This window comes from Cetorhinus maximus, chromosome 21 (assembly GCF_964194155.1).
Source record: "Cetorhinus maximus chromosome 21, sCetMax3.hap1.1, whole genome shotgun sequence".
Taxonomy (NCBI): domain Eukaryota; kingdom Metazoa; phylum Chordata; class Chondrichthyes; order Lamniformes; family Cetorhinidae; genus Cetorhinus; species Cetorhinus maximus.
The window spans coordinates 14,052,405-14,065,403 of NC_135899.1; the positions used below are offsets into that span (position 1 = coordinate 14,052,405).

The 12,999-nt window shown below is 43.3% G+C and overlaps 1 protein-coding gene across 1 annotated transcript in view; it reads left to right on the plus strand.

Annotated features, from left to right (window-relative positions):
* Nucleotides 1-12,999, plus strand: part of LOC144695521 (uncharacterized) — a 65,534-nt gene that overhangs the window by 10,094 nt on the left and 42,441 nt on the right. The window contains exons 3-6 of the mRNA XM_078566397.1: nt 1,985-2,215; nt 3,692-3,714; nt 9,155-9,270; nt 10,603-11,138. Of these exons, the coding sequence (XP_078422523.1) occupies nt 1,985-2,215; nt 3,692-3,714; nt 9,155-9,270; nt 10,603-11,138 (906 nt within the window). The remainder of the gene's footprint in view (nt 1-1,984; nt 2,216-3,691; nt 3,715-9,154; nt 9,271-10,602; nt 11,139-12,999) is intronic.

Genomic DNA, 12,999 nt, shown 5'->3' on the forward strand with positions numbered 1-12,999 from the left:
CAAACGTCTCTTCATCATCATCTCAGGCTGACCTCAGCATGGGCAATATCTGCTGGCCCACCCAGCAAAGGACAAATGCCATCAATGGTTCAATGCAGCAACAGAGGGGAAAGCCGACCTGCTGGGTTAAATGCCCAATGCCAACATGGTACTCACCCTGCCAGAGCGCAACAAGTTGTTGAAGCGCTTGCGACACTGGATCCAGGTGCGCCGCACCATGTCGCAGGAGCTCACCACCTCCACCACCTCCTCCCAGGCACATTTGGTCATGTGGAGGGCAGCAAGGCAGTCATCTGAAAAATGAGGGGCACACTGGCCCTCCTACCCTCCAGCCTGGCCTGCCCCGCTGCCCTCCCCTCCAGCCTGGCCTGCTCCACTCGTCTATCCTCTGGACTGGCCTGCTCACCAGAAGCCCTCTGGTAAGCATTTCCACTTGCCATTGTGAGCAGTCTTGCAAAGGCTGCCAGCGCTTCATATAAACAGGCCGCCAGATCACCATTGGACCCGCCAGCCAGTGCACTCCTGCTGCCCACCCACTCCCGCTATCCTTGGGAGTCGCGCATTATGCTGGGCGGGCCTTAATTGGCCCTCCCGCGTAAAATGGCGGCGTGGACACGATCTGACCCCCGCCAACCAGAAAATTTAGCCGTGAATTTTGACAATTAACTGAGGTAAACAATTTGAAACCTTCCACATATCACAATATCCTTACTGGACAACCATACGTCACACTTTCTTGTGGGAGATGGCAGCAGAGTGTTAATGTCACTGGACTGGTAATCTAGAGGCCCAGGCTAATGATCTGGATTCATGGGTTGAATTTAAATTCAACTCATTAAATCTGGTATTGAAAGCTAGCCTCAGGAATGATGTCCTTGAAACTCTCATCGGTTTTGTAAAAACCAATCTGGTTCACAAAAGTGGACCATTTAGGCGAGGAAGGATATCTGCTGATTTTACCTGGACTACATGTGACTCCAGTCCCATACCAATGTGGTTGGCTCTTAACTGTGCTATGTAATGGCCTAGCAAGCCTTTTGGTTCAAGGGTAATTAAGGATGGGCAACAAATGCTGGCCTTGCCAGTGACTCCCACATCCCATGATCTCAAAGGATATAAAAAACAAGTGCCACTGGATAACAACGAGAATTTGCGGCAATGGTGCTGTTCCATCTTTTGGACCCAGGGCTGCTGGGGTAAACGTTTCGCACGTGGCTGTCACTCTGGTTGAGGTCAGCCAACTAAACGAAAGCCAGGAATGGGAACTTTGAGGTTGGCTCAACTTTCCAAGCCAGGGCTGGTGGGTAGGTGAGACTTTGGGGTTGCGAGCTCCAAGGCAGGAATGACGGCCATCGAGCTCAGCCTGAAGGCTGAAGCTAATACCTTCGAGGCCCCTTTAAATTCCAAGCATTTTTTCTATTGGTGGGCCTGGCCTAAAGGACAGATCTCTGAGGTCAGGAAGCTGCTGCTGCTGCAAAAAAAAAGCCTGCGAAAGGGTAGGCAGTTGTTTTCTTCCAAAGAAATTCTTCAGTTTTTACGATTCCCACCACGGTGAACTTCTCCCCACCCCAATCCTCCACTCAGGAGCTAAACCACATCTCCCCCCGCCACCTCCGCCGCTCAGCAGCTGAAGCTACCCTGACCACCCCAGCACCCCCACTGTCCAGGGCCACGTGAAGTCCGAGGCGTTAAAATAAGGTCACACCATGAAAACACCTGGAAACCACTGCCCTAGGCTATCAGGGAAGCCTTTAATTGCACTGTTGTACCTTTGTAATTATAGCATCATCTCCTATCATCATGTCCCTCTCTGACACTCAGGGGCAGGTGAGAGGTTATTTGCAGCAAAATTTTGTTTTTCAAACGTCTAGATTTTCCCGGTGATAAAACATATCTTAAGTTATGCTGTGCAGCTGATGGGATACACTATTAGGTTGGTGCTGCGAAGCTTCTGTGTTTATGAATGCCCTGTTCACTTCACCAGAGCCAAGGAGACAAACTACGACAGAGGATTGCGTCTGAATTTGATAAATTACACAAGTTTCTACACGACAAGGAACAAGCTCTGAAAAAGAAATTGGAGGAAAAGGAAAGGGCGCTGATTCAGCAAATAGAAGAAAACCTGGAGGACATTTCAGAACAAAGAGACTCCATTGACCAAACTATCGTAGATATACAGAAGAAACTAAAACTACAGGAGATGGAGTTACTGCAGGTACAACAGTTTCTACATCACAAGTAGATCACTGATAAGATTTATAACGGGCTGATTCCAATTGATATTTCTAATCAAAAGAGTGAATTCAGCTGTCCTATAGAAATTTTGGGATGAGATGGGGACCAGTTGGGGAAATTATTGTGCAGTCCTGTAAACATTCCTGCAAGAAGGTATTCTAGAGGCATTTCGAATTTCCTGGATATTTGCACCATTGTGTTGGTGCATCTACAGCCTCATGCTTGTGCTACACAATGCAAAGCCCAGAAACTGTGACGGGAATGATTTATGTACACCCACGCCATGAGGCCTTCGGATTTATGCAGAACTCTGTAAACGCCATCTGAAATATTGAAAGCATCGGTTATCTTAAGTCTACAACCCCTCCCCAACCTCATGGCGCCACCCTCCCCTACCCCCCGGTTCCCCCCTCCCCCCTCTATTCCCAGCCCAGTTGGGTTAATTGTGACCTGAAATTTCCTGGACCTATCACTGCATTCACAAATTGGAAAAAAAATATTGAGTTTGATGAAATGCATTTAAATGTCTGAGTTCCAACTAATTAAATGTAGTTAAGCAACATCTCTGAGGGTGGAGCTCTGTCCTAGGCAGTAGTCCGAAATTGGCAGGACGATTCCAGACAGCCCACAGTTGAACTGAATTTCAGGCGGTCTAGATGATTCTGTGTGGTCTGTCCTCCTACACTAGATGAATTTCGACTCCCAGCTCTTTCTTGCTATTTTTAATTCAGTGCTGAAACCCATTACAATACTTCAGGTATAAATGTAAAAGAAAGTTTCTAAGAGAAAGTTACAATGTCCTTTAGAAAACACTGGTTTGGTCCAATTTCGGGCACCACACTTTAGGAAGGATGTGAAGAAAAGGCGCAGGTTTAGGGAGGTACAGAAAAGACTTTTTGGAATAGTTCCAGGGATAAGCGGCTGCAGTTAAACGGTTAGACTGGAGAAGCTGGGGCTGATCTCCTTAGCTAAGGGAACATTGAGAGGCGATTTGATAGAGTTGTTCAAAATCCTGAGGCGCCTTGACGAAGTAGATAGAGAGAAACTGCTCCCATTGGCAGTAGGGTTGAAAGACACAGGATGAGAGTAACTGGCAGAAGAACAAAGGGCAACATGAGGATCTGGAATACACTGCCAAGGACAGTGATGGAGGCAGGTTCAATTGTGGCTTTCTTAACGAAACTATGTAAGGACTTGAAGGTAAAAAAATTGCAGGGTCATGGGGAAACAGCAGTTAGTGGGACTAGTTAGATTGCTCTTGCCAAGAGCCAATACAGAATCAGTGGGTCAAATGGCCTTCTTCTTTGCTGTAACCTTTCTATGGTTCCATGATTATGACTTCTGGTGATTGTGCCAAACAGATGATACTATATCAGCCACCATTTTGTTCAAAAATATGATCACTGCTGAAAGTTTGCCTCTAACCCCTTGTGATATTTACTATTTTCTTTTCTAGGATGTCAAGTTGATTAGTGACAGGTATGTGACATTTTTCTTTCTCCAAAGCAAATCCCTGGTGCATATTATCCTGTGAAGAATCATAGGATCATATAGCGCAGAAGGAGGCTATTTGGCCCATTATTCCTGTCGTGGCTCTTTGAAAGAGCTATCCACTTAGTCTCACTCCCCTACTCTTTGCCCATGACTTTCAACTAACAGAAAGGTTGCGGGAAATGGAGATTTATAACTTCAAAAATAAAAGTTAAGGCAATAGAAAAGTATATCGATGTGGGTAAAGACATGCTGAGAGGGACAGGAAAGGACAGAGAGTTTAACGGTAACAGTGCATCAGAGAGTAAGATCCACGCAAGGAATAGTAGTAAAATACAGAATTGAAGTCACTTTATCTGAAAGCGTGGAGGATCTGCAATAAGATAGATGAACTAGTGGCACAAATAAAGATAAATGGTTTAGATCTATTCACCATTACAGAGAAGTGATTACAGGGTACGCAACATTTCAAACAGACAGGTAGAAGGGAAAAGGAAGAGGGGTTGGCTTGAGGGGCTGGCAGGAGTTGGAGGCAAAGGATGACATAAGGATATCAGTGAGAAAGGAAGTGGGGGAATTTGATCTTCATATAGACTTGACCAATCAAATTGGCAAATGTCATCTGGAACATGTGTTTATACAATGCTTTCGTGATAGCTTCCTGGAACAATATGTTGTGGAACTAACTAGGGATAAAGCTATATTAGGTCTAATGTTGTGCAATGTTGAGTAAAAGATCAGCTGGGAAATAGTGATCATAATACAATTGAATTCCAATTCAAGTTTGAAAACGACATACTCCAGTCACAAACAACAATCTTAAACTTCAACAAAGGCAATTACTTAGGTATAAGGGGAGTGCTGGCTAAGGTTGATTGGGCAAATGGACAGAAAGTTATGGCAGTAAATGAATAGTGGGAAACATTGAAAAAAGAACAATTCAACATGTTCAACAAAATCATATTCCATTGAAAAAAATGAAAACTGGCCAGAGAGATCCATCTGTGGCTTACTAAGGAGTTTAAGGATAGTGTTAGATTAAAAGAAGAGGCTTTTAATGTTGCAAAGAATAGTAAGTCTGAGGATTGAGAGTGTTTTAGAAACCAGCAAAGGGCCATCAAAAAGTTGATAAAAAGGAAAAGAAATAATATGAGAGTAAACGAGCCAGGAATATAAAAACAGATTGTAAGTGCTTTTTCAAGCATATTAAAAGGTAGTGAGTAGCTAAAAATAAGGTCCCTTAGAAGCAGAGTCAGGAGAAATTTTCCTGGGGAATGAGGACATGTTTTGAATAAATGTTTTATGTCTTTCTTCACACTTGAAGACACATGTTAGGCACAGAAATAGAAGATAACTTAGGGCAAATAAGAGTGAGGGAATTAAGGTAATTAATGTCAGCAGAGGAAAAAGTACTGGAGAAACTCAAAGGACTAAAATCTGACAAACCCCCCAGGACTTGAAGGCCCACATCCTAGGGTTGAAAAGAGATGGCTGCAGAGATAGGGAATGTGCTGCCTACAATTTTCCAAAATCTCCTCGATTCCGGAATGGTCTCAGCAGACTAGAAGTTAGCAAATGTAACACCACTATTCACAAAATGAGAGAAAGAGAAAATGGGGAACTAGAGGCTAATTAGCCTGACATCAGTCTTAAGGGTGCTGCAATCTATTATGAAGGAAGTCTTAACAATGCTCTTAGAAAAGCATAGTATTACAAAATGGAAATCCTATTTGACAAATGTATTAGAATGTTTTGCGGATGTGTCTTGTAAGGTGGATAAAGGGGAACCAGTAGGTACTTGGATTCGGAGAAGGCATTCGATAAGGTGCAACACAACAGAAGATAAGGGCTCATGTTGCTGAGGGTGATATATTCACATGGATATAAGATTGGTTAATGGGCAAGAAGTAAAGAACCTGGATAAATGGGGTATTTTCAAATTGGCAGGCTGAGACTAGTCGAGTGCCACAGGATCAGTGCTGGGACCTCAGCTATTTACAATATATATATTAAAGACTCAGGTAAAGAAACAGAGAGTAATGTGCCTAAGTTTGCTGATGATAAAAAGCTAGATGGGAATGTAAGCTGTGAGGAGAACACAGAGGCAGCAGCGATATAGGTTGGTTAAGTGAGCGGGCAACAAGGTGTCAGATGGGATATAATGTGGGAATTCTAAAGTTATACACTTTGGTTCATAAGAATGGAAAAGCAGAATATTTTTTAAAATCACAGAATCAAAGAATTTTAATGGCACAGGAAGAGGCCATTTGGCCCATCATTTCTGCACCGGCTCTCCAAATGAGCATTATGACCCCATGCCATTGCCCTGCCCTTTCCCCGTATCCCTGCACATTGTTTCTATTCAAATAATCATCCAATGCCCTCTTGAATGACTTGATTGAACCTGCCTCCACCACACTTCCAGGCAGTCATTCCAGACCCGAACCACTCGTTGTGTGAAAAAGTTTTTTCTCATGTCACATTTGGTTCATTTGCAAATCACTTCAAACCTGTGCCCTCTTGTTCTTGATCCTCCAGCATGATGCCACCACCAAACACATCTTCCCTTCACCCCCACCGTCGGTATTCCGTAGGGACCGTTCCCTCTGGGACACCCTGGTCCACTCCTCCATCACCCCCTACACCTCAACCCTTTCCCACGGCACCTTCCTATGCAATTGCAGAAGGTGCAACGCCTGCCCCTTTACTTCTGCCCTCCTTACCGTCCAAGGGCCCAAACACTCCTTTCAAGTGAAGCATCGCTTCGCTTGCACTTCCCTCAATTTAGTCTACTGCATTCGCTACTCCCAATGCGGTTTCCTCTACATTGGAAAGACTAAACGCAGACTGGGTGACCGCTTTGCAGAACACCTTCGGTCTGTCCGCAAGCATGACCGAGGCCTTCCTGTCGCTTGCCATTTCAACACACCGCCCTGCTCTCATGCCCACATGTCCGTATTTGGCTTGTTGCAATCTTCCAGTGAAGCTCAACGCAAACTGGAGGAACAGCACCTCATCTTCCGATTAGGCACTTTACAGCCTTCCAGACTTAACATCGTGTTCAACAACTTCAGATCATGAACTGTCTCCTCCATCCTCACTCCTTTTTGATCCCCTTTTTTCAAATAGTTATTTTAAAATTTTTATGTATACATTTTTCTCCTGCCTAATTCTATTATTATTTAAAATATTTATTTCCATTCATTGTTTTATCCCCACCTTTTAGCCTATTTTTATCCCCCCTCCCCCCACCCCACCCCCAATAGGGCTATCTGTCACTGGCTCATCCTGCTTTCTACTCTTAATGTCACCATGAGCACCTCCTTTACCCAGTAGCACCGCTATCAACTTCCCTTCAAGCTTTTGTTTATTTCATCTTTTGCAATCTCTCCTTTGCCTCCGCCTATCACTGGCCCTCTATCCAACTTCATCTGTCCCACCCGCTCCCGCTTACACAGGATATATTTCACCACATTTCTACTTCTCTTTTTTGAAGCTAGCCTATTGTTCAAAATGGATTTAAAATAGATAGTCTGCTCATTCCAATAGGTACGCCCAGCAGTAACAGATCTACTAACTGCTAAGCTGTGACTCAATGCTCAGCTGTAGCTTTTAAACCCACCCCAACAAGCTTCTCTTTAAAAAAACGGGAACTACACATGGTGTGAATCTGACTCTAAAGGCATATTATAGCGTTCGCACTGTATTATAGCAGTAAATTGAGTCATTAGTGATCTTAAATGGCATTTACATAACACGGGTGGGGTTCCGACTTTTAAGTCCACCCGCCCACCTGCCATATTATACAAAACTGGCATGGTGACCTCGGGAACGCTGCCCTCTGTCAACATGCCCAATAATATGTCTCTGGATGTGGGAATGCTCGCGATTTGGGAGTGTATTATCCTGCCCACTGTGTGCAATTTTGGCCTCCATATTTAAGGAAAGATATAGTTGCGTTTCCAGCGGTACAGCATATTTCACTAGATTGGTCCCTGGGATGAGAGGGTTGTCCTATGATGAGAGGCTGAGTAAATTGGGTCTGTACTCCCTGGAGTTTAGAAGAATGAGAGACGATCTCATTGAAATATTTGAGATATGAGGGGGCTTGACAGGTTAGACTCTGAGAGGTTGTTTCCCCTGGCTAGTGAGCCTAGGCCAAGGGGCCACAGTTCCAGCATAAAGAGCTGATCACTTAGCACTGATGTGGGGAGAAATTTCTATCATCAAAGGGTTGTGAATATTTGGAACTCTCTACCTCGGAAAGTTGTGGATGCGCATAATTGAATATGTTTAAGGGTGAGATGGACAAATTTTTGGTGTCTCAGGGAATCAAGGTAAATGGGGAGTGGGCAGGAAAGTGGAGCTGAGGCCCAAGATCACTCATGACGTTCTCTCCTCAACCTCCCTTCTTGATGTTCTCATCCCTTTCAATTGCTCTCACTCTCGTGATGACTCCGCAGGTCTAACAGCATCTGTGGAGGGAAAAAAAAAAGATTTAACGTTTCGAGTCCTTATGACCCGCTCTGAAGAAGAGTCATAAGGACTCTAAACATTAATTCTGCTTTTCTCTCCACGGATGTTGTTAGACCTGCTGAGTTTTTCCAGCATTTTCTGTTTTTGTTTTGATATAAATTTAAGTCTTTCTTTACTTTTACCTTTTTTATTTCTCATGCTCCCTCTCTTACATTTGAAATAATTTTATTATGGCTGTAGACTCCCAATACTCTCTTCAATTTAGTAACTTTTTAAGCTCTTCATTTTGTATCATAATGGCAGTAAAATAAAACCTGTATATTTTACCTTTCCCCAATTTGTTGCTCAAATATGCCCCACTGACAGAGAAACATTGAAATATTTCCCTTATTGATCAGTTCCTTTGGTATCTTATTTTATTTTCTCCACTTTAATATATAGGATGGCCACTAATAAATCCATAAAGGAATTCAAGAAGAACTTCTTTACTTAGGAAATGTTTAGAATGTGGAACTCATTACTGGAAGGAGTGATTGTGACAAATAGCATAGACACATTTAACATGAAGGTAGATTAGTACATGTAAGAGAAAGGAATAGATGGTTAAGTTGATAGATTTAGATGAAGGCGGTGGGTGGGGGAAAATGGGGAAGGGGCTAGTATGATCCCTGCACACTAGTACAAGCCTGTTGTGTCTAATAACCTGTTCCTGTGCTGCGAATTCCTTGTAATAGCACCTGCTCCCATTTATGCCATCCTTAAATTATTTTACAATGCTGAATTTACAAATGCATTCTCCTTGCCAATAGAATATTAAATGCACACCAATGACTGTTATTTGAATAAATGCAGTGGAATCACTGTAAATCAATACTATAACAACATAGCATTTTACTTAAGATAAACCATTGAAGAGGACCTTTAATATGCTTTAAATTCATCATTTTTTCAGGTACAGTGTCAAATTTAAAAAACCCAAACCATGTTGTTCTGATCTCAGACTTCTGGAGTTCACGCTGCCTCTGGAGTACACAACTTGGAAACAAATGTTGAAGCTCGTCAAGCCAGGTAAAGCTGGCGTAGAAATTAATTTTCAGCGTTAGCACAAGACAGGCAGTATTGCATTGGTCATCCCTTCTCAGCCCTGCCTGATATTCACTTTCAGTGCAATCAATAGAGCTCAATATGGGACGTGGCATGTAACAGGTGGCTGATGTGATGTAGCCTATTTTGCAATACCACCCGAGGTGCACATTGATGCATTGTGCTTTGACTGAGCAAATGGTGAATTTGGTGAAATAGAATAGAAAGATATTGGTAAACAGATCCTATCAACATAAGAATTTGAGTTAGAAACAAAGCAGTGTTCAAAAAATTGGCAAATTATAATTGCATGGGACAATTGTCCATTAAGAAATAAAACAAAAACAATATTTTCCATAATATATGTGATCATGACAAGTGAATATGGTGCAGTTTGCTTTTCTTTCACATGCTCTGCACAGCACTTAGTCTAATAATGTCCAAATGTTCTCTCCAGTATTGTGCTCAGTGTCAGCCTCGTTCTTGACCTGTGGATACAATCATTTATGGGAATGAAACTGGAAATGGGTGGGAACTAAAAGCAGGGGGAATCACATAGACGTCAGTGGAACTAAATATCGGACCTGCCCTATCTGTCTGTATTGCCTCCTGGTCCATGCCCAATTTCTCCGCTCATCTATTTGCATCAAGGCCCTAAGCTAAAATTGTTCCCCACATTTGGGGTGGAGTTTTACCGTCCTGATGGGGGTTGGGCCGTAAAATGCGGCGAGCCATTCAGAAGTCCATTGACTCTGGTGGGACTGTAAAAGTCCGCTTGCGGAAATTCCGCCCTTGGTTTTGCAGTCCAGGCGGCAATTAGAAAGCCTATCCTTAATATAACCCTTGCGCATGAAATATCTGCAGCCGATGGCCTTCACCCTGTTTGGCTCTATTTATATTCAACATTGTTAAAAGACAGAGAAGAAAGTGCTTATATGATTAAAATAAAAGCTAAATACTGCGGATGCTGGAAATCTGAAACAAAAACAAAAATAGCTGGAAGAACTCAGCAGGTTTGACAGCATCTGCGGAGAGGAAGACAGTTAACGTTTCGAGTCCGTACGACTCTTCATCAGAACTAAGGAAATATAGAAATGAGGTGAAATATAAGCTGGTTGAGGGGGGTGGGACAGGTGAAGCTGGATAGAGGGCCAGTGATAGGTGGAGGCAAAGAAGAGATTGCCAAAGATGTCATAGACAAAAGGACAAAGGGGTGTTGACGGTGGTGATGTTAGCTAAGGAATGTGCTAATGGTGACGGTGCTTATTTGATTGTTTGCCTCACGAGGAAGGACCTGTCAACATTTATCTGTTTCAGTTCCAGCTCCAGCTCCTGCTTCCCTGATCCTAGATGCGAAAACAGCAAATCCCTGGCTCTGCTTATCTGACGACTGCAGGACAGTTACAGTTGCTGACAGGAAGCACCAGGTCCCAGACAACCCGGAAAGGTTCAGCAACTGGCGCTGTGTCTTAGGGTCTGAGGGATTCACATCGGGGATACACTACTGGGATGTGTATGTGGGAGACGTGACAGGTTGGGGAGTTGGCGTTGCAAGTGAGTCTGTGCCCCGGAAGGAACTTTATGCATTGAACCCTAAGGATGGAGTCTGGGCTATGGAGCTGTGGAGTGGGATATATAAAGCTCACACCTTACCTTCAGTTTCTCTTAACCTGAAAGTGAGACCCCAGACACTCCTAGTTTGCTTGGATTATGAAGGAGGCCAAGTATCAATATGTAACGCTGATGACATGTCTAATCTGTGCACTTTCACTGACACATTCACTGAGAAAATATATCCTTTCTTCAGCATTTACTGTACAGGGGAGTCCCTAAAACTGCTTCCCTCACGAGGATAAGAAACACATCAGACTCCCCTGTGTGGGTAATGGGGAGTGCCTGAAACTGCTTATATATGAAGTATATTTTATTATTAACAGACTTCAGCAGTATCTCATCAGACTTGGAATAAATAAATAATGTATTTTGCTATGGTTTTGATTAAAATGTGAAGTGTTAACCATGTTCACAGTAACAGGTATATTTAAAGAGACTGAAATGTGTTTTGTAATGCTTTAATGTTCTGTTCGGTACTGGTAGAAAGAAAGATGTTATAATTTGAACTTTGGCAAACTTCTTCATTTTCTCAGGCCAAAGTCGAGGATGACTTGCTTCCACTCCAGTTCAATGGGTCCTGAGATGGCTGATAAGTCCAATATGCAACCTGCAGACTCTGCCACACACAGGGCAGGTGGTGCTTGGAGGGTTGGGGAGATAAGTTATTGGGAGGTTCGCGTGCTTGGTTCGAAGCCTCAACCTCACCTGCGCGTGTTCCCAAAAATGTCTCTCAATATGTTCAGTGCCTTCCCCAATGAACCTTTGCCATTTTGGTCAGTCACAAGCCAGGGACCTCCTTGAGTTGGCAGGGATGTTTGACTTCTCCTGGGATGCTTTTAGGACATCCCTCAAAGCAGTTGCATTGTCCTCCTTTGAGTCACCTACACAATCGAATCCCGAGTACAGCAGTTGCTTCAGAAGTCTGGGCGGCACACAATGGGTGGTACCAGATCAGCTTAGTCCTGCCTGATTTTCCTCCCCATTTAAGTCAATTGCTGAGATGGACAACCTGAACTCAGTTCATAGAGTCACAGCTCTGGGCAATAATATTAGCTCCAAACCTAGGCTCTTGGGAAAGACTAAAATCTTCCAGCAAATGTTTTAATAGTACAATGGATAAATATAGCCATATTGTTGTGACACTTGGCTTTTTGATCCACAAGGGAGTCAAGGGTTATCGGGGGGAGGGGGTGGTGGTGAGGCTACAGGCAGGAAAGTGGAGTTCAGAATCACAGGATGGTTACAGCACAGAAGGAGGTAATTTGGCTCATTGTGCCTGTGCTGACTCTCTGAAGAAACAATTCACCTAGTACCACTCTCCCGCTTTCTCCCCATCAGCCACGATCTTATTGAATGGTGGAGCAGGCTCAACGGGCTCAATGGCCCACGCCTGCTCCTATTTATTGTGATCCTATTGGCCAGATTCAGAAATCAGCTTCTATGAGTATTTTCACAACAAATGTAGACATAGCAATTTATCTTACAATAGTTGACTGAAAAGTGTGACAAAAGCATGACAATAGGAAATCAATTGTCGTAGATTGGCTTTCTCTATGAATTTGTGTATTGTTAAAGACGTGAACATCCAGTTTGATAGTAACTTGTGGATTTAATGGGTTGTCCCAACTATTAACCAAGAAATATTTTGGTGAAATTGGAGGCCAGAGACACGAAACTAGGGGTATTGAATCAATTGCCCATTCTACTCTCTGCCCGATATTCTACTCCATTGACTTTGGTGAATATCAAACAGGGTATATAATGGGCAGCGGATGCAAAAACACCCATCTTGCTCTGCCACCCAAGGTGAATTTCCTCCCCTCCATATTATTTACTGCTGGAGGATTGTTTCCTGTCTGGTTTCTTTATCATCAAATGTTCATTTCAGAATGTTTATTCAGCCTGTTATGTCTGTGCCAGCTCACTGCAAGAGAGATTCACCGAGTGCCACTCCCCTGCCATTCCCCCAGTTGCCCTGCAAATTTTTCCTCTTCAGTTAATGACCCAATTCTTTTTTGAAAGCCATGATTGAGTCTGCCTCCGCCACACTCCTCCGCAGTGCATTCCCGATCTTAGACACTGTATAAAAAAAGATTTTTC